The sequence below is a fragment of the Salmo salar genome, chromosome ssa13 (genome assembly GCF_905237065.1).
Source record: "Salmo salar chromosome ssa13, Ssal_v3.1, whole genome shotgun sequence".
Classification (NCBI taxonomy): domain Eukaryota; kingdom Metazoa; phylum Chordata; class Actinopteri; order Salmoniformes; family Salmonidae; genus Salmo; species Salmo salar.
Window position 1 is genome coordinate 73,462,075 of NC_059454.1, and position 22,105 is coordinate 73,484,179.

The 22,105-nt window shown below is 41.2% G+C and overlaps 1 protein-coding gene across 7 annotated transcripts in view; it reads right to left on the bottom strand.

The window, feature by feature from the left end:
- Nucleotides 1–22,105, bottom strand: part of LOC106567682 (transcriptional regulator Erg-like) — a 105,812-nt gene that overhangs the window by 20,054 nt on the left and 63,653 nt on the right. For 5 of the 7 annotated variants that reach the window (XM_014137254.2, XM_014137253.2, XM_014137249.2 and 2 more), the window contains exon 3: nt 3,863–4,080. In XM_014137254.2, the coding sequence (XP_013992729.1) occupies nt 3,863–4,080 (218 nt within the window). Of the gene's footprint in view, nt 1–3,862; nt 4,081–19,236; nt 19,430–20,706; nt 20,726–22,105 lie in introns of those variants that run through there. The other 2 variants (XM_045693530.1, XM_014137251.2) reach the window with 2 other exon arrangements.

The window sequence follows — 22,105 nt, forward strand, 5'->3', positions numbered from 1 at the left end:
ATAAATAAGGCACTCTGCCGGGGTGTCTGTGGAGATGCCTGCTCCAAGGATTGGGGATGGCTGTGTAGGGATGGGAGGGGTGGATGGATGGATGGATGGAGGGGGGGGGGTTCTTGCGCGTGTGAGACGTTATAAATATTACTGTCGGCCCTTTTTTTGGAGGGGTACAGCTGTTTTGAGTTTGGGATTCAAACAGCAGCAACTCTGTCTTGGATTGGGACTCAGGCGGCTCTGCCTGTTGTTTTTTTCCCTCTGCTTCCTTCCCTCCTCTGAAAACGTCATTCAAGTTCCTCGTCTGTTTGGCAAGTAGTTCGGCTGCTGGCTGTCACTGTGTAGGCCAAGCAAGACTCTTTACTATTGATGGGCGGCTTTGGGTTTAAACAACAGACGTCCCTTTAACTGACTCTATACCACCGCATTACATTTTCTGCCCCCGTAATTCTAAATATTTACACTGCGAGTTTCGATTTCAGGCCGCAGCGACCCGCCTGTTTAAAGAACATTCATAGAAATGCAGACAATAGACAGGAAATCAAGGCCACAGGCAGTGCGGCTGCAGCACAGTGCACAGTGGACCCCAGGGTGTAGCACTGTGACCCTTAGGACGAGGTGGTTCTTTGTTACTACACCCCTTGTAATGCTAGCACTCTCCAGAGCACACAGGATATGGGCCAGACATGTCCTACGGTATCATGTAGCTCAGTTGGATTACACTGTCCAGACAGATAAGTATATGTTAGGGTAGAACCTTAGGCAGGCCATCCTTCATTCTAAATGATATAGAATTTGCACGTAAGTGGGATCTTAGTTAGCAGATTGTAACAGGCTAATGTGATGCTCCATTAGCAGTTACAGGATAGGTACTGTTTGGTGTAGCACAGAGAATTTTTGACCAACATTAAATTGGATACTATCTTCATTCTTGATTTGGCCAAACATGTGTCTTCTAAAATGTCCATGTCCAGTTGCAGGTGGTTCGTTTTGAATTGAGAAAATGCTCCTGAAAAAAACTGTTTCCGGTGAGACCTAGTACCATGAAAAAAACAGCTAGCTGGAGCTCGTCTGAGCGGTCGTCCTGCTATTAACTTAAGCTGATTGCTTAGGTTCTGCTCACTACAGTGTTGTCCGGTTAGAACACCATGTTGAGGCCCATTACTGTCTTAATTGTCACTACCACACACACACACACACACACATATGCTGACACAGCTGCTTCCATTGAAGGGTTTTAAATAGATGTGGTTCTGCAAAAGGCGGAGTAAACTATCATTAGGATCCATGCAGAGCAATACACAATAATGTAGGCCTACACCATTGTAATAATATACAAAGTCTACATGCAAGTCAAGGAGATGTATAAACATAATGCATGATATTATACCAACAAATGACTGCTGTAATATAGCATGCAATACACGGATATGTGACCCGATTCAGGAAACTAGGCATATGTCACAAGTCACAACTTCACAGGAGAGCCGTTTGAAATGCGTTTTTTGGCAGAAATGCCTTCTCGAACATGTGAACTTTCATGTGCCTTATCCTCTCTAGGCTAGGGGGCGGTATTTTCACATCCGGATGAAAAGCGTGCCCAAAGTAAACTGCCTGCTACTCGGGTCCAGAAGCTAGGATACGCATAGTATTAGTAGATTTGGATAGAAAACACTCTGAAGTTACTAAAACTGTTTGAATGATGTCTGTGAGTATAACAGAACTTATTTGGCAGGCGAAACCCAGAGGACAAACCAACCAGGAAAACATTTTTTGAGGTCACTCTCTTTTCAATGGGTTTTTTATGGAGATCTAGATTTCTAAGGCACTTGCTTGCAGTTCCTATTGCTTCCACTGGATATCAACAGTCTTTAGAAATTGGTTGATGGTTTTCCTTTGTGTAATGAAGAAGTATTGCTGTTCAGAACGAGGGTCGAGTGAAGTGTACTGTTTGTTAGAGGTGTGTAACCTGAAAGCACTCTCCACTTTGTTTTCGTCCGGTATTGAACGCAGTCTATCCCGTCTTAAATTTTATTGATTATTTACGTAAAAAAATACCTAAAGTTGTATTAGGAAAGTTGTTTGAAATGTTTGGACAAAGATTACAGGTAACTTATGAGATATTTTGTAGTCATGTTGGGCGAGTTGGAACCGGTGTTTTTCTGGATCAAACGCGCCAAATAAATTGACATTTTGGAGATATAACGATGGAATTAATCGAACAAAAGGACCATTTGTGATGTTTATGGGACATATTGGAGTGCCAACTAAAGAAGATCTTCAAAGGTAAGGCATTAATTATATCGTTATTTCTGAGTTTTGTTTCACGCCTGGCTGGATGAAATATGATTGTTTGTTTGATGGGGTGCTATCCTCAGATAATAGTATGGTTTGCTTTCGCCGTAAAGCCTTTTTGAAATCTGACACAGCGGCTGGATTAACAAGAAGTTTATCTTTAAACCTATGTATAACACTTGTATCTTTCATCAATGTTTATGATGAGTATTTCTGTAATTTGATTTGGCTCTCTGCAATTTCACCGGATGTTATTTGAGACAATACATTACTGAACATAACGCGGCAATTTAAACTGAGGTTTTTGGACATAAAGAGGGACTTTATTGAACAAAACAAACATTTATTGTGTAACATGGAGTCCTGGGAGTGCCACCAGATGAAGATCATCAAAGGTTAGTGATTAATTTAATCGCTATTTCTGACTTTTGTGAGCCCTCTCCTTGGCTGGAAAATGTCTATATGGTTTTTTGTGGCTAGGCGCTGTCCTAACATAATCGCATGGTGTGCTTTCGCCGTAAAGCCTTTTTGAAATTGGACACTGTGGTTGGATTAACAAGAAGTTTATCTTTAAAATGGTGTATAATACTTGTATGTTTGAGGAATTTTAATTATGATATTTCTGTTGTTTGAATTTGGCGCCCTGCAATTTCACTGGCTGTTGTCGAGGTGGGACGCTAGCTCTACACACCTAGAGAAGCAGATAACTCTGAGCCTAGCGAGATGGAAGACACAGGGCCAGGAGCTAGGGCAGGAGGTTTGGTGTGTAGCACTGGGGGAGCTGACTGTTTACTGACTGAGGCTGACTCTAACTTGAGATGTGCGGGGCAGAGCCCTGAAGTGCGTCCAAGCACCCTGATTGGTTGGATGAACAGAGGTGTGAAGGGTGATTGACAGGGTTGCAGGCCAATCGGATTGAGTTGGCCGGCCTTTTGTACAGCTCCATTCATAAAATGAATACATTTCTTGCTCCATGAAGTAATCCAACAATGTGTTTACCGCCATCTTGTCTATTTAAAATCTCTCATTGATCGAGACAGGTGAGTGTCATAATGACATGACTTTGGGGCGGACCCACCTGTCTCAATCAATGAGAGAAGATTTGAAATAGACAAGATGGTAGTGTATACATTGTTGGATTACTTCATGGTAAATTGTATTCATTTATTTTAATAACGGAGCATTTATTTAATTCAAACGAACCACCTGCAACTGGACACGGACATTTTGTTTGGCCGAATCAAGAACGAAGACAGTATCGCCAAGTTAAGGTTGGCCGAAAATTCTCTGTGCTATGCCAAAACAGTAACGGCTAATGGATCTGTCATGTAAAGCAGGTCCTTTTGTATTGGCTCACTGAGCAGATATTTCTGCAGTTGCTCAGCACTCCTGATATTTTACTGTAAAAACACTTTCTTCAATGACTTGACCAAACAGACTCATAAGTAAGTAGTTAGGTTTCAAACAAATTCAATTTTAATACAATTTGAAATATCTATCCAAAGAAACTATTAGTTTCGCATTAAACCAACATGAAAGTCAATGTAGAAGTAAAGTTAATGGTGGACTGCTGTACCTTTTGCCATTGACCTGTCCACTGTTGCACTCCATCTTGATGGTGACGCGGGCGGGTGGCTGGGACAGCCAGTCCTGCTGGTGCACCCTGGGGCTCATCTTGGCCGTCTGGCCGTACTCGCTGGCCGACGCTGCCGTCATCTCCGCCTTGGCGTGGTGGGGAGTTCCGTAGGCACACTCAAACAGCGACTGGTCCTCACTCACCACTGACAATGCTTCCTGTACGCAGAAAGAAAAAACACAGACACATCCCTCTTAGATCTCCATTACAATCAAAGCTTCATTAACTTAGTTTACAATCAACTGGTTCAGATTCATTAAGTGTGGATATTGGCATTAACCAAGTACAATTGATTGATTTGGGATCCTAGAGGCTTTGCAAACATTACAGGTAATGTGTGACCAGTCTGTGATTTAAACATTAAGCTCTACACACATAATGTGGTGGATATAATAGTACATTGCAGTCTGATGAATACCTCCTTGTGCGCTCATTGTTTTGTTGGTAAAATGGCAGACAGAATGACCCCTGGAAAGTGCACCTGAAAACTAGGCCCCCTAATTAGGGAGAGATTACCATGGCCAGTAAAAGTGTTCTAGTTTCACTCACATCTACCTGGGTTGAATTCGAGCACAGCACAGAAGTATACGTTATGATTAAACCAGCAGGGTGTCTACCAGTCCTTATAATACATAAAGTTCTCATTATACATTAATAATATCCACAAATGATCGCGAACATGGGCAAAGACCACCAATAATAACCAATATTAACCAATCTGACCCTCTTAACTTAGCCTCCACATGCTAACCCTAGTAATCACTAACATTTCAGAGGCATTATGTCCAACCTTTCGTCTTCCTCACAGGACAATAGCTACATCTTGGCATCACAAAGCTGAGGTAACATTCACCCACAGCCAACCAGATGTGGATAGGCCTCCTTAAGAGTATGGCTTCTTCCAAGGTAACTTCCTGTTCTTTCTTTTTTTGGTGCCCCTGCTGGCCACTTTCAGTCTGTCGCCCAATGACTGCTTTAGGGGGTTTACACTTCTGACTTCACATTAAGTAGTCTGCACCAATGGCATTGAATTCAGTATGAATTGAATTAAACTTTTCAGGCTATCATAAAATGTTCCGAATCTCCAAAGACTCTCACCCGATTTAGCTGTGAAAATAACTCAAGGCAAAGCAGGATAGTGTGGTAATGCACTGACACAGATTGAGAGAGAATCAGGTTTTGTGCCCAGGTATTTTTTAGGCTATTGGGTTGGATCAGGACATAGAAAGGATATTCTGTATTCATCTCATACACTTTGACTGGTACAACTGCAGAGGAGTTTTAGTATACCGCTCCATGTTCTTACATACTGACAGAGACAGTGAAAGCGTCAGGAGTTTGTTGTGATGTTAGGAGACCACAGTCCTACTAATATCTCATCACTGGGTATCCTCCCTGAAATCACAATGGACGCATCTTGCTCCAAGAAAGATTGAATCACATACAGCCCAAAACACAAACCATTGGAAAATGCCTGCCTAAAATATAACAACTATGTTTACAGTGCACAGTAAATCTTTAGTATTTTTTTCCACATTCAAAGACTAAATGCATGTTCTATCTGAGGGACTCTTAATTTGAAAATCATAAATGTTGATTTGTCTACTGTTTATACACTGCTCCAAAAAATAAAGGGAACACTTAAACAACACAATGTACCTCCAAGTCAATCATACTTCTGTGAAATCAAACTGTCCACTTAGGAAGCAACACTGATTGACAATACATTTCACATGCTGTTGTGCAAATGGAATAGACAACAGGTGGAAATTATAGGCAATTAGAAAGACACCCCCAATAAAGGAGTGGTTCTGCAGGTGGGGACCACAGACCACTTCTCAGTTCCTATGCTTCCTGGCTGATGTTGTGGTCACTTTTGAATGCTGGCAGTGCTTTCACTCTAGTGGTAGCATGAGACAGAGTCTACAACCCACACAAGTGGCTCAGGTAGTGCAGCTCATCCAGGATGGCACATCAATGCGAGCTGTGGCAAGAAGGTTTGCTGTGTCTGTCAGCGTAGTGTCCAGAGCATGGAGGCGCTACCAGGAGACAGGCCAGTACATCAGGAGACGTGGAGGAGGTCGTAGGAGGGCAACAACCCAGCAGCAGGACCGCTACCTCCGCCTTTGTGCAAGGAGGAGCAGGAGGGGCACTGCCAGAGCCCTGCAAAATGACCTCCAGCAGGCCACAAATGTGCATGTGTCTGCACAAACGGTCAGAAACAGACTCCATGAGGGTGGTATGAGGGTCTGACGTCCACAGGTGGGGGTTGTGCTTACAGCCCAACACCGTGCAGGACGTTTGGCATTTGCCAGAGAACACCAAGATTGGCAAATTCGCCACTGGCACCCTGTGCTCTTCACAGATGAAAGCAGGTTCACACTGAGCACGTGACAGACGTGACAGAGTCTGGAGACGCCGTGGAGAACGTTCTGCTGCCTGCAACATCCTGCAGCATGACCACCGGTTTGGCGGTGGGTCAGTCATGGTGTGGGGTGGCATTTCTTTGGGGGGCCGCACAGCCCTCCTTGTGCTCGCCAGAGGTAGCCTGACTGCCATTAGGTACTGAGATGAGATCCTCAGACCCCTTGTGAGACCATATGCTGGTGCGGTTGGCCCTGGGTCCCTCCTAATGCAAGGCAATGCTAGACCTCATGTGGCTGGAGTGTGTCAGCAGTTCCTGCAAGAGGAAGGCATTGATGCTATGGACTGGCCCACCCGTTCCCCAGACCTGAATCCAATTGAGCACATCTGGGACATCATGTCTCGCTCCATCCACCAACGCCACGTTGCACCACAGACTGTCCAGGAGTTGGCGGATGCTTTAGTCTAGGTCTGGGAGGAGATCTCTCAGGAGACCATCCGCCACCTCATCAGGAGCATGCCCAGGCGTTGTAGGGAGGTCATACAGGCAAGTGGAGGCCACACACACTACTGAGCCTCATTTTGACTTGTTTTAAGGACATTACATCAAAGTTGGATCAGCCTGTAGTGTGGTTTTCCACTTTAATTTTGAGTGTGACTCCAAGTCCAGACCTCCATGGGTTGATAAATTGGATTTCCATTGATTATTTTTGTGTGATTTTGTTGTCAGCACATTCAACTATGTAAAGAAAAAAGTATGTAATAACATTATTTCTTTCATTCAGATCTAGGATGTGTTGTTTAAGTGTTCCCTTTATTTTTTGAGCAGTATATTTCAAAGTTCTTGCTGTTTCTTCTCGTCCATAACAAATCAATGGGACCCCACAGTTACCAAGTCCATTAAACACCTATGACTAACACAAGCATACACCTTTTCCCACAAATGCCATGACGTGGCAACCTGTCTCTAATTTTCCCAGTATTGTTGTTAAATCCCTTTTGCCAAAACACTGTATTTTGGTTACAGTCCCACCGTTTCCTTAGTTCCTTCCTCTGTGCTCCTTAGCCCTCCTTAACCTGCCCCTCCTCTCTCTCTATTGCGGAAGGAGTGCCCCTTGAACATCTCGGAGTAAGTGACCCGCCCTGATCTGGTGACAGGTCAAGAAGCTGGCCTCAAATCAGTTAGGAGGAAAAGGAAGCCTTCTCGGAAAGCAGATTATTCTAGTGGGGACTGGTCTTCCCTGATATGTCAGCTGCAAACCACATTACAGAGCAGAGCAGGCCAGGCACATTGACCCTCACCTGAGAGAGGAAGGAGAGACGGGGGCAGAGAGAGAGAGAGATGGAAAGGGATAGCAACATAGAAAGAGAGAAAGAAAAATAGAGAAAGAGGGTCCAGTGGTTAGAGATAGAGGACAGCAGAACATGATATACATGAGGTGACCCCAGCCAGCATGAACAAGGGGCACACACACACACAGCTTTTGTTCATCCAACACAAACAGAACAAAACTAAATCCACTCACAGCTTACAGTATGTTCAGCCATTATCCTATGTAAAAGACTATAAAGCCAGGAACCAACCAAAAAGCAACCAACTGACAGGCTAACTGAGAAATCTGTCATCAATCACAGCTGGGATTTTTGATAAACGTGTGGGTTAAAACCAATGAGTGGCATTTTAATGCAGTCAGTTTACATTGTGTCTGGGAAACAAGTTACGGAAAACACTGGAAAGTAGTTATTGGAAAATATTTGGCCGTCATGAAGCCAACGGGAATATGTGAGAAAACAACATGACTAAACTAGTGGAGAGCACAACAGCACAAGAGTCTGTCTTGCCCCAAACTCAGTACAGTGCATTCCTCTATGGCCCATTATCCCTCTTCTGAGGAAAGTGAGAGATTGTTTCACAACCTTAGTGTCCCGGGCCAAAGAAAATGAACATCGAATTAGGCAGTGAAGAAACAGGCTGCTCTAAGCCCAGTGTTCCAACTGAACACTGAATCCACCAGAAAATAAGTCATATAATGTATACATTCAGGGAGGTCCTCTATGCTAGCATGTAGTGGAGTTCCATGGGCTGACACTCAAATGGGCAGCAACATGGCCTTCTGGGTAGGGAAATGAACTGGTGACCAGAGGGCAGCTGGTTCAAATCAGAACTTGAGCCCCTCCAAGGCATTTATAGTAGATTATACTCCATAAATATTGAGCTTTATAAGTGGAAAATTGGTGTAGTACACTGTTAATTTCACCTCATATAATGCTGTGCAAATCACATTTAGTAACAGTCAAAATAATGTTAGCCTGAGCTGGTTTACAGTACTTTTTGGTGGCCATTTTGTTGTAAAACATTCCTTCCAAAACCTGTCCCTTTAGCTCCAGTGTCTCCTGGGTAATTCTGACCATATAAAGTAACATACAGAGCCATAGCCACAGTGTATTAGTCCCTCTAGTCCTGTAGTCCCTCTCAATAAGGCAATTGGATTGGACTCATTCATGCAGAATGTCCCAGGAAGCCTTCCCAATGAGATATGGTGTGGTGTGGCTGCTCACAGGAAGCTCCCCTTCTCCCAGCATTTCCTGCATTGAAAGTTTCTGATAGTGCAGGAGGGGTATCAGGAGGTGGGGAGTGCACAAGAGGAAGTGCTCGTCCATCGGCATTTTGATTGTGGCCGAAAGACTTGAAACACTAATGGAGTTGATGGGCGGATGAAGAGAGGGAGAAATAGAGAGAAAAAGGGAGGGAGTGGAAGGGAGTACCTCCTACCATTTTTACACAGCAGGACAATGGGCAGTCAACCTTTCCGTAACGTCAGTAGTGCAGGTTAAGGCCTCACACTTCCCCCTCCTGCCATCGGGCGCATCAGTGATGTAGTGGAGGGTATATGCCGTATACCCGCTTAGTTTTCAGTGGGCATTGGGTATACTCACTTCCTAATCCCCACGATGCGTATCAAAATACTGAGCATAAATGTGCACCCGGCAGTAGGCTTACATGCAAATGTTCCAAAATAATGATGCTAATGATAGGCCTAACCTAGGGCTGTTGCGGTGACCGTATTACCGCCACACAGTGGTCACAAGTCATGAAGGCAGTCAAATTCAACGTGACCATTTATTCACGGTAATTAGGCTTCTCCAAGCTCTGATGCTGCTGATGGTCATTAGTAGCCTAACAAACTTGCTAACTGCCTGGTACTCAGCACTCTATTGTCCCTCAAATCACTCTGACATCAATGCAAATGTATTCAAAAATCAAAAACAGAGTGATAGCTTCTATTGATCCCATCAGCTTTCTATAGGCTAGGCCTACTATACTTATTTCTCAACTTTCATAATATTAAGCACATTGCTTATCTTTACAACAGAAGTATAGCCTACCTGACTGGCACAGGAAAAGTGTCCTCCATTTGCTGTTTAACCTGTTGGGGCTAGGGGGCAGTATTTTCACGGCTGGATAAAAAAACGTACCCGATTTAATCTGGTTACTAATCCTACCCAGTAACTAGAATATGCATATACTTATTATATATGGATAGAAAACACCCTAAAGTTTCTAAAACTGTTTGAATGGTGTCTGTGAGTATAACAGAACTCATATGGCAGGCAAAAACCTGAGAAGATTCCTTACAGGAAGTGCCCTCTCTGACAAGATCTTGTTCTTCTTGTCTCTGTTTATTGAAGACTGAGGATCTTTGCTGTAACGTGACACTTCCTACGGCTCCCATAGGCTCTCAGAGCCCGGGAAAAAGCTGAATGATATCGAGGCAGCACCAGGCTGAAACACATTATCGCGTTTGGATAGTGGCCGGTCAGAGTACTCTGAGACTCAGGCTCGTGCACGAGGGCACGAGATGTTTTTATTTTCTCTCTCTTTGTACGTATACACGCTTTCCCGGTCGGAATATTATCGCTTTTTTTGCGAGAAAAATGGCATAAAAATTGATTTTAAGCAGCGGTTGACATGCTTCGAAGTACGGTAATGGAATATTTAGAATTTTTTTGTCACGAAATGCGCCATGCTCGTCACCCTTACTTACCCTTTCGGATAGTGTCTTGAACGCACAAACAAAACGCCGCTATTTGGATATAACAATGGATTATTTGGGACCAAACCAACATTTGTTATTGAAGTAGAAGTCCTGGGAGTGCATTCTGTGGCTCAGTTGGTAGAGCATGGTGTGTGCAACGCCAGGGTTGTGGGTTCGATTCCCACGGGGGGCCAGTACAAAAAAAAAAAAAATGCATGAAATCAAAATGAAATGTATGTATTCACTACTGTAAGTCGCTCTGGATAAGAGCGTCTGCTAAATGACTAAAATGTAAATGTAAAATGAAGAACAGCAAAGGTAATAACATTTTTCTTATAGTAAATCTGACTTTGGTGAGTGCTAAACTTGCTGGGTGTCTAAATAGCTAGCCCTGTGATGCCGGGCTATCTACTGAGAATATTGCAAAATGTGCTTTCACCGAAAAGCTATTTTAAAATCGGACATATCGAGTGCATAGAGGAGTTCTGTATCTATAATTCTTAAAATAATTGTTATGCTTTTTGTGAACGTTTATCGTGAGTAATTTAGTAAATTCACCGGCAGTGTTCGGTGGGAATGCTAGTCACATGCTAGTCACATGCTAGTCACATGCTAATGTAAAAAGCTGGTTTTTGATATAAATATGAACTTGATTGAACAAAACATGCATGTATTGTATAACATAATGTCCTAGGGTTGTCATCTGATGAAGATCATCAAAGGTTAGTGCTGCATTTAGCTGTGGTTTGGGTTTATGTGACATTATATGCTAGCTTGAAAAATGGGTGTCTGATTATTTCTGGCTGGGTACTCTGCTGACATAATCTAATGTTTTGCTTTCATTGTAAAGCCTTTTTGAAATCGGACAGTGTGGTTAGATTAACGAGAGTCTTGTCTTTAAAATGGTGTAAAATAGTCATATGTTTGAAAAATTGAAGTTTTTGCATTTTTGAGGTTTTTGAATAACGCGCCACGGGATTACACTGGCTGTTACGTAGGTGGGACGATTTGGTGCCACCTACCCTAGAGAGGTTAACCACTCAACACAGAACGGCCGCATGTGCGCACTCCCTCAAATCGTTTGGAGAAAATATCCTTTCTATTTTATTCAGCTTTGTTTAATTGTTTTCTTCATATTATAAAATAATATAAATGAATGCCACAGAATCCTAAGCAAATCTTGTCTGCTAAATGAGCTAGTGTAGCCCACAGCCATTTGGCATAGCCAGATAAGGACCTAACATAAAGACAACTCAGAGTATGCTATTCTGTTCTTCTGAAATAGACTACATTTTCTTTATATCATGTTTATTTAGACCTGTCTAAAATAAATAATGTATTTATTGTGAAGGTGTAGGCTATATTACATGGATTTATTAGACTTTTCAAAATGTAGATGTTCCAAGGTCTGCATCAGTGGCTTGTAGGCTATGTGTGGAAGCTAGGAGATGCTAAATGTGTTTATGTTAATAAACGGTCAATTACCGTGAGACTGACAGTTATTTGCTTGAAAATCACCACCTTACGAAATTTCGTGACAGCCCTAGCCTAACCATCTTCTGTTAGATGGAAAGGCTTTCCCAAAAACCTCAATTAAATGTTAACTAGCTTCAAAGTAGCCTATGCTTTTAATTAGCTGTTTTATGATTTTGATATTCTCTTGTGAAATCTATGGTTTTTTACTAGATTTCCTGTAGTTGTTCATGTTGTCTGTCTAATTGTGTAATGGCTTGGTGCTGTCTATCTTGGCCAGGACGCTCTTGAAAAAGAGATTCCAAATCTTAATGAGTCCTCCCTGGATAAATATAGGTTAAATAAAAAATAAATAAAATATGCATACCTGGCAGAATGATATCATGATTATTTGCGTCAATCAAATAACAACACAATGTCAAATGCTGGTAGCCTTGTAAAATAATTAGCATCCAATCACATTAACCGTTACTCTCTCACAGGAATTCCACTAACGGTCCGTATATAGCCAAACGTAGCTGCTGCTCATTCTGTTTGCTCGATTAATGGTTAAAAAAAGTAAGGCCCGTGTCCATAGAGACACATACCAGCTCTACTGGTAGTACTGCTACTACCAGCAATACTACTGTACATCTGCACCTGTCGACGACACAAGTTGTTCTGCTTCCACGAGCACATCCAATGCTAGCATCAGTAATTCTACATTTGTTGTTAGCCCAGCTAGCATGGACACTGACAGTTGTGAATCTGATGCAGCCGAAGAGCTACTGCCTCCTTACCTGGGAAAGCACCGAACAACAGACAGGGACATTGGACCATCGAAGAGGCGCAAATATGATGAGAACTACATTGATTTGAGGTTCACTTATGTTGGGAGTAGTGCATTTCCTCAGCCACAGTGTGTTATATGTGATAAAGTACTATCTCACAACTTGATGAAACCTTCACTCTTGAGCAGACATTTAGAAACAAAACATGCCAATTTGAAAAATAAGCCCTAGGAGTTTTTTGAGTGAGAATTAAGACGACTTTCGAGTAGTAAGACATGTATAAAAGAAACAGATACCATTAATAAGAAGGGGCTAGAAGCGTCTTATATGGTGAGCTACCGAATGGCTAGGATAGGCAAGCCCCATACTATTGTGGAGGACTTCATTCTTCCTGCTGCTGCGGATATGACTGGGACAATGCTGGGGGAAAAGGCAAAAAAAAACTATACAGACAATTGCTTCATCAAACAACTGTTTCATGACGCATCAGTGACATGACAGGAGATGTTTTTAACAATGACTGCTTTGCATACAAGCCAGTGAATTATATGTGTTACAGCTGGATGAGTCAACAGACGTGGCGGGCCTGGCACAGCTCCTGGTATATGTCCGTTACGTTTATGGGGGGTTAATTAAGGAAGACATCCTCTTCTGCAAACCACTGGAAACCAGGACAACAGGAGAGGATATTTTTAAAGTACTGGACAGCTTTGTGACATCAAATTGACGTTGGTGGTCAAGATGTGTTGGTATCTGTACTGATGGCGCAAAAGCCATGACAGGGACACATAGTGGAGTGGTAACGTACGTGCAAGCAGTTGCTCCCAACGCCACTTGGGTACACTGCAGCATCCACCGAGAGGCTCTTGCTGCCAAAAGAATGCCTGACAGCTTGAAAGACGTTTTGGACACTACAGTGAAAATGGTTAACTTTGTTAATGCAAGGCCCCTGAACGCTATTTTCTGCACTATGCAATGATATGGGCAGCGAACCTATGAATTTCTGACTCTGTTGACAGCCTCATTTAACTGTTTCAATAGTGATGACCTTTGCAACCACGTACCTATGTGAGAGTGGATTCTCGGCCCTCACTAGCATGACAATTCAATACAGGCACAGACCTGTGTCTGCAGAGTTATGTGCATCCTTTCAAGCACACCCTTCTCATTAACCAGTGGTGAGTTATTCACAATTTTCAATGAACAAATAAGGTTTTATATGTAAGATGGTTAAATAAAGAGCAAAATTATTGATTTTATTATATTATTATTTGTGCCCTGGTCCTATAAGAGCTCTTTGTCACTTCCCACGAGCCGGGTTGTGACAATAACTCACACTCATTCTTATGTTTAATAAATGTATCGTATAGTGTATGTGTGGCAGGCTTACAATGATGGTAAAAAACAACATTTCAGAGTGCACTGACCCTGGTGCTAGAGGGGATACGCAGCTGGAGGTTGAATGTTTGAAGGGGTACGGGACTATAAAAAGTTTGGGAACCACTGCTCTACACTATACTTGCTTGTTTTCTCACATAAACTGAAATTATGCGAACTATTAGAATCTTAGCAGCCAGGAAATGGAGGAGGGATTTCTGCATATTGTTATGGACTTAGAAGATCAAATGTTGTTGTTTTTCTATTAAAAAAGTGTGACTTTGAGGGCAAACCTATGAATTTCTGACTCTGTTGACATCCTCATTCATCTCTTTCAATAGTAGGCATACTATTAGCCTACTTGCACAGTACAGCTTGGGTTGGCCTGACTATGAAAGACCAATACGGGAATGATAATTTTTTTGTCATTCAGAGTGTATGTCACTGTTTCTCATATAATTTTTTTTAAAGGGCTCCTTTCCTTTGCCGGGTGGGCCCTTTTAAAAAAATGTTTTATTAGAGTATACCCATATCTCCAGGCAACACTACACCACTGGGGGGCAACCATTCTGGATGTTGTTTTAGCAACCCCCACCCTGATTCCACCAAAGATGGTGGATGAATGAAGATGTCCAACTCAGGCTGCTTACCATTGAAAATAAATATCAGTTCTGGTCTACTTAACAAGGTGAGTCTCCCATAGGCACCAGTGCCTTAGCAGCTGTGTCTGGTCTGCTTAGTTCATTGACCGTATATGAACCCTACTATGACTTGACAGAGACAAACCTTACTAGTCCAAAACACAAGATACATTCTTCTTAAAACAGGAAGATCTCCTGTGTTACATTTCCACAAAAGCCATAGAAAAGCAGTATGGTCTGTACATTACTGCTGGAAAGAGTGTTTTGTTTCAGAACAGAATGAATGTTGTTGCATCGTCGATGTCCTATGATGAATAATTTTCAGAGGTCTTGATTTTATTTATTTTTTATTTCACCTTTATTTAACCAGGTAGGCAAGTTGAGAACAAGTTCTCATTTACAATTGCGACCTGGCGATTTGGCAGAAACACATGTTATTGAGAAAGAGACGGAGCTGTTGCGTGTGGGACAGGCCACTTGTGATGTGTGAAACTATAATACAGTGTGAAACTTGGCTGTGGCCCACAATAAGCTTGGAAAGCTGGTTTGAAAAATTATGGGTGCATTTATTTCCATAGGTCAGTGACAAAGTTTGGCCACAGCCTCAGACACAAAGCCACAGTGCTACAGAGATTGGTTGGCCACAACTTCCTGTATTCCCCTCTGGTATGTGCATTACACACACACATACACGGCATCTGCATTGTTTGTCTCAGTTCTGTCCGCAGGCGGGCATGATAATCTGTTTTGTTTGTGTCCTGATATCCTGTGGTTGACTCAATGAATCGATGACATACTTTTCATTTTGAAATCTTGTACAATGTATGAAGTTAGTTCTTATTTATATTTGTACATTGAGGACTAAAGAAGCGGCTATGGACTAACACATTTTGAACCATTTTTCTTTTTTTTTCTTTTCAAACAATAACAACCATGCAAAGTTAACAGGTAGGTCTACCATGAACATTTCTGATTGGTTAGGGATAAGATCTGTTATCTGAATGATATAAAAAATGGCCCTTCAAAAATGTTCCCTTATGTTCTGTGAACATTTCTTACTAGCTGTGTACTACATACTATTAGATACTAGAGGCCCCAACTCACTGGCCTCAGAAAAAACACTGTTTAAGACTATAGACTGTCCACTAAGGTTGGGTGGTATACCGTATATGCTATATATACTGTATATACCGTATCCTGGGGTATTTCGAAATTCCCTAGGTATGATTTTCCAATAGTGTCAATACGTTTTTTTAAAGTATTATATATATATATATATATATATATATATATATATATATATATATATATATATAATATATATATGTATATAATATATATATATTTATGTATATATATATAATAATATTTATATTATTATATATATATATTATAAATATATATATTTATACTTTTTAAATAAATAAATTGTTGCAGTTAACCTGTTTAGGATAGGGGGCAGTATTTTCATGGCCGGATAAAAAACGTATCCGATTTAATCTGGTTATTACTCCTGCCCAGAAACTAGAATATGCATATAATTATTTGATTTGGATAGAAAACACCCTAAAGTTTCTAAAACTGTTTGAGTGGTGTCTGTGAGTATAACAGAATTCATATGGCAGGCCAAAACCTGAGAAGATTCTATATGGGAAGTGCCCTGTCTGACCATTTCTTGTCCTTCTATAGCCTCTTTATCAAAAATAGAGGATCTCTGCAATAACGTGACCTTTTCTAAGGCTCCCATAGGCTCTCAGAAGGCGTCAGAACATGGAATGATGACTCTGCAGTCCATGGGCGAAAAACAGTAGGGGTTTTGGAAAGTGGTCGTTCTGAGAACAATGACACTGGCGCGCGCGTGCATGTGAAGACTCCATTTTCTATTTTCAGTGTTTGAACGAAAACGAGGTCTCCCGGTTGGAATATTATCGCTATTTTACGAGACAAATCGCATAAAAATTGATTTTAAACAGCGGTTGACATGCTTCGAAGTACGGTAATGGAATATTATGACATTTTTTGTCACGATACACACCCTTCGGATAGTGTCTTGAACGCAAGAACAAAACGCAGCTATTTGGATATAACTATGGATTATTTGGAACCAAAACAACATTGGGTGTTGAAGTAGAAATCCTGGGAGTGCATTCTGACGAAGAACAGCAAAGGTAATAACATTTTTCTTATAGTAAATCTGACTTTGGTGAGTGCTAAACTTGATGGGTGTCTAAATAGCTAGCCCTGTGATGCCGGGCTATCTACTGAGAATATTGCAAAATGTGCTTTCACCGAAAAGCTATTTTAAAAGCTATATCCAAATAGCGGCGTTTTGTTCGTGCGTTCAAGACACTATCCGAAAGGGTAAATAAGGGTGACGAGCATGGCGCATTACGTGACAAAACATTTCTAAATATTCCATTACCGTACTTCGAAGCATGTCAACCGCTGTTTAAAATCAATTTTTATGCAATTTTTCTCGTAAAAAAGCGATAATATTCCGACCGGGAATCTGCGTTTAGGTAAACAGACGAAAGAAAATAAAGCATGGGGTCGACTCGGGCACGCGCCTAAGCCCATAGTACTCTGATCGGCCACTTGCCAAACGCGATAATGTGTTATGGGATGTATGGGAGCCGTAGGAAGTGTCACGTTATCGCAAAGATCCTCAGTCTTCAATAAAAAGAGCCAAGATGAACAACAACTTGTCAGACAGGCCACTTCCTGCATGGAATCTTCTCAGGTTTTGGCCTGCCATATGAGTTCTGTTATACTCACAGACACCATTCAAACCGTTTTAGAAACTTTAGGGTGTTTTCTATCCAAAGCCAATAATTATATGCATATTCTAGTTACTGGGCAGGAGTAGTAACCAGATTAAATCGGGTACGTTTTTTTATCCGGCCGTGTCAATACTGCCCCCTAGCCCTAACAGGTTAACAAAGAAATTAGTTGTTCTACAAACGTTGGGCTATATGTTTAGATTTTTAATACGTTGTAAGGCTGCTTGATGCGACTCTAATGATGATTTGAAAAAAGGTGCTTGAAAGGCATAGTCAATTTACCTACATGTACATATTATATGAATTACCTCGACTAACCTGTGCCCCCACACATTGACTCAGTACCGGTACCCCCGTATATAGCCTCATTACTGTTATTTTATTGTTGCTCTTTAATTATTTGTTATTTTTCTAGTTTCTTCTTTTATTAGAATTTTTTCATTATCTTAACACTTATTTTTCTTAAAACTGCATGGTTGGTTAAGGGCTTGTAAGTAAACTGTAAGGTCTACACCTGTTGTATTCGGCACATCTGAGAAATACAATTTGATTTGATTGGAATCTTTTTTATAGCAATCCATAAAATATGATGTATCTCCATCAGGTACAAACCAGAAGAAGCATTGATAACTGGAATTAACCCTGCCAAAGTTAACAGGGGGAGGTCGACGACAAAGCAGCCTGCTTTAGAACTGTTTTAACAATGTTTTAACATTTCTAAATCAGTTCCACACAAAGCCAGCCAAAGCACCAAGAAGGAGTTTATAAACAGCGGTCACACTCCTTTCTCCCTGGGACCTCAACTGAACCGCAGAACCAGTGCCACAATATAACAGGTCACAAAGGAACAAGCTCCCTCTCCAAACATTTGGATTCTACTCCCAAACTGCAACTGTTTACATCCAATGCCAGCAAGACAGCTGATTATGCAATTATTGCTTCCCTGCCTTTGTTTTATTGTTCACACTGTGTTTAGGATCAGGTTGTAAACATCTTTGTGCTGACACTGGCAGATGCACTAGAGATTGGAAAGCTTAGATGCCGTGTTTAATTAAGTTTCCAGGTGACTTAGACACCCTAGCCAGTTTGTTCAGTATGTGGTTGAGACATCAATTGCTGCTTTCCTCCTCTGTCCATTGTCTTATAAGTCTTCTTACAGTAACTACACAAAGCTAGTTACTTGATAGACTAGGATAGCCATATCAAAGTATTAACTATTTACTACTACAGTATTTACAACTATTTACAATTAATTTAGATTTTGATGTGAACATAGGCATTAATGCAACAATAGCATGACAAAGTCTTCAGAAAATGTAAACCTCCAATAATTTTCAGTTTCTTCAGAACGGGATTGCATTTTTCAGTTCAAAGCATCATTTTCTTAGATGGTTCTTTGTACGAAAATGTGCAAATCTCAGAAAACATAGGACATATCAAACTGCATGACTTCGCTGAAACAAAATAGAGAACAATACAAATTATTTGATTTTCTTTGGTAAAAATATCACATCAAAAATATTTTAACTTAAATAGTGGTGTCCCTCTAAATAATAATGGATAAAAATGTAAAGTCTGCTTCATTTGTTTAAAAGACAAGCCAGCTCAAATCACCTTAGTATCCGAAAGAATGAAATCGCAGATTCTGTCATTACCCTAAAGATTTTTTTAAACAGTGCAGGCCAGCCGAATAGGAAAAAGGACATTTGCAAAGAAATCTTGTCGTACCACTATGGCAGAAGGGTGTTACCCCTGCCTGTTTGGTAAATATTTCTGTACAGTGCCACACAAACTAAAGACAATGCCCAAGCATTACAGAAAATGACCAATAAAATCCCAAAAGTTTGCGAAAGCGTTCTAAAATGGATTTACCTTGATGGTGCTGGCCATATTTGTTCAGGACCTTTCAATCCTGGTAAAACACAATGGTATAAATTGGAATATAATTTTTTTCTGGACAGCAAGCTAGTTAAGGTTCCACTAAGCGTCGCTTGGGGCGGATGAGATTGTGCTAACGTTGGGAAGTGAAGTCAGCCAATAGCAGGAAGAGGTTTCTATTGGTTCTGGCCACCGCAACTCGAAGAAACAGGATATTTGGGAGTGAGGAGATAAGAAGTATTAAAAAAAGTTGTTATTCTTGATGATGTGTGTTTAGAAGTTTTATTTTTTAGTAAGGAGGGGTAAGGTTGTAGGGGGGAACTAGCCAAGAAGGCTGATCTGAGGGGGTCTCTACTGACACAGGCAGGTGCGAAGTGTGTGTCTGTGTGTGTCTCAGACAGACATAAACCCATGACAGGATGCAGATGTCTGATCCTACGGTCCATACTTGACACGCTTGCCTGCCATGAGCCTCTCTAGAGGCCTAACAGTTGAGGATAGCTACATTGAGGACGTCACTAACCTTGGCACAGAGCACTCAACACTTTCGAGAAGCTCATTTCACCACTTTTGAACAAGGGACATTTCAACATTACTACACACTTTTTTAAATCAGGTTTTTATATATTCTACTTACATAAACTCAATTGAGTAGCATGTCAGGTCACATTTATGCCTCAATTTAGTAGACTACCTGCATAATAAACAGAACAACTGAACATCCTCACAATGAATTCAAATCGAATCAAATCAAATGTTATTTGTCACATGCTTCGTAAACAACAGGTGTGGACTAACAGTGAAATTATTACATATGGGCCCTTCCCAACAATGCAGAGAGAAAGAAAATAGTGAAATAATAGAAAAGTAAAACATAATAAAAGTAATAATAAATACTCAATGAGTAACGATAACTTGGCTATATACATGGGGTACCAGTACCATGTCGATGTGCAGGGGTACAAGGTAACTAAGAATAATAAATTACAGATAATAAACAGTAGCAGCAGCATATGTGATGAGTAAAAAAAGAGGTTTGTGCAATTAAATGCCCAGTGCAGTCAAAAACATGATGTTCTTATTTTTTATATATATTTCCACACTATGAGGTTGGAATAATACTGTGAAATAATGAAAATTATGATAATGCCCTTTCAGTGTAAGAACTGTTTGAAAATACCTGTTTTGATGGGATGGAGTTTTGGCCTGAATGGGGACATCACCAGGTAGTAAATTAGTTAATAGATCGATACAAAACAGAGTTACAAACCTTTCTGCCAATAACAGCTAGTTTCCAGTTTCCAGTTTTTCCCCACTCAGACCACTCCCAGAAAGTCCTAGCAAAATTCTTGCTTGAGAAATGTATCTCTGCTAAGAAGCTATTTGTTTATTTTTGACTATTTTAATTGAAAACAGTCACAGTAGGGTTCTTAATTGTAACACAGAAATGATTTGATATTTTACCTTTAATGGTAATTGAATAGAGAAAGGGATGTGAGCGGCTCAGCCCCTCCTTTCTTCAGGAGGGTCTGGTTGGGTCTGAAGACTAGAGGTGAGAAAGCAGCAAAGCTGAGCAGCCCTGATAAGGAGGTGGAGTCAAGGAGCAAGTAAAGGAGAGGAAATCAGAGCGCAGCCTGACATCCTGCTGCCGACCTCTGTCAAAACACTTGTGACTAACCACCCCTGGTCCTGTACGCTGATTACACGCACACACACACACACACAAAACAGGCGGGGGCATACCCAGCTGCACTGTGACCTCTGACCTGAGACCACTCTCAGGTGTGCGGTAGAACCACGGTTCAAACCTGCAAGCCCTACACTCAGTAGGACTCCATTCTACTGACCGCAGTGGTTCTGTGGTCCGAGACAGCACGACAAGAGTTCACATTGCATTGTAAACCGACTGTGGCTTTGCATCATATCAGTTACAAAGAGAGGAAGTGGCTATGACAAGAACAGTGTTTTCTCTATTTTGAAAGAAATTTAGTAATTTAACACCTGATATGTGACCACTATCTGCTATTGAATACAAGTCTGTTGTTTTTGCAACAAATTGAGTTTGGGAGGGGGCAAAATACATTAACTGTATTATTTTGTACCAAAACCAACAAACACATGATTGCACTTTTAACTTGTGATTTCAAGTATTATTGATGGGTGTGCATTTTGTAAGACTTTGAAATGTTGCAAATATTTTGCATTGTCTTTCAACAGATGATCACAAGATAACATTACATCAAAGAAGAGCAGGAAGAGAAAAATCCATCAAAAGATCAGAAAATGTGCTAGTTATCAAAAAGTTTCTGCTTCTCTCTCTCTCCCTTAATCTCTCCTGTTGTCTGACTAGTTTAATGGCCTTCTGCAGGAAGTCTGTAGGATATAACCCCTGTTCCCCTCTCCCACTAAATCTGGGCCGCCCAACACTGCCGACACACAAACACACACACACAAAATGTTTGATTTCATCTAATTTTAACATTCTGTCATAAAGAACACATGTTCAACTTCATTAAAAATATATTTTTCCCATCTCAAATACTGTTGTTAGTGCCTATTAAGTGCCCAAATGTATCTTAAATCAGCCATAAATCCCCTGGGAAATGGAAGCTTGGTGTGCAAGCTTCCACTCCCCCTCCCCCCCCATACACACACACACACACACACGCACACGCACACACAAGCACACACCTCAACCATCCCAACCCTCCAAACTCACCAAATCAAAGTCATCCTACCTCCATTACTCCCCACCCCCCACCCACTACCACCAGACCCCCTCACTCCCCTTCACCATATCCCTTTCCACTATATTAATCTCTAACATATCCCCCTCCTCACCCCATCTCCATCTCATCTCCCT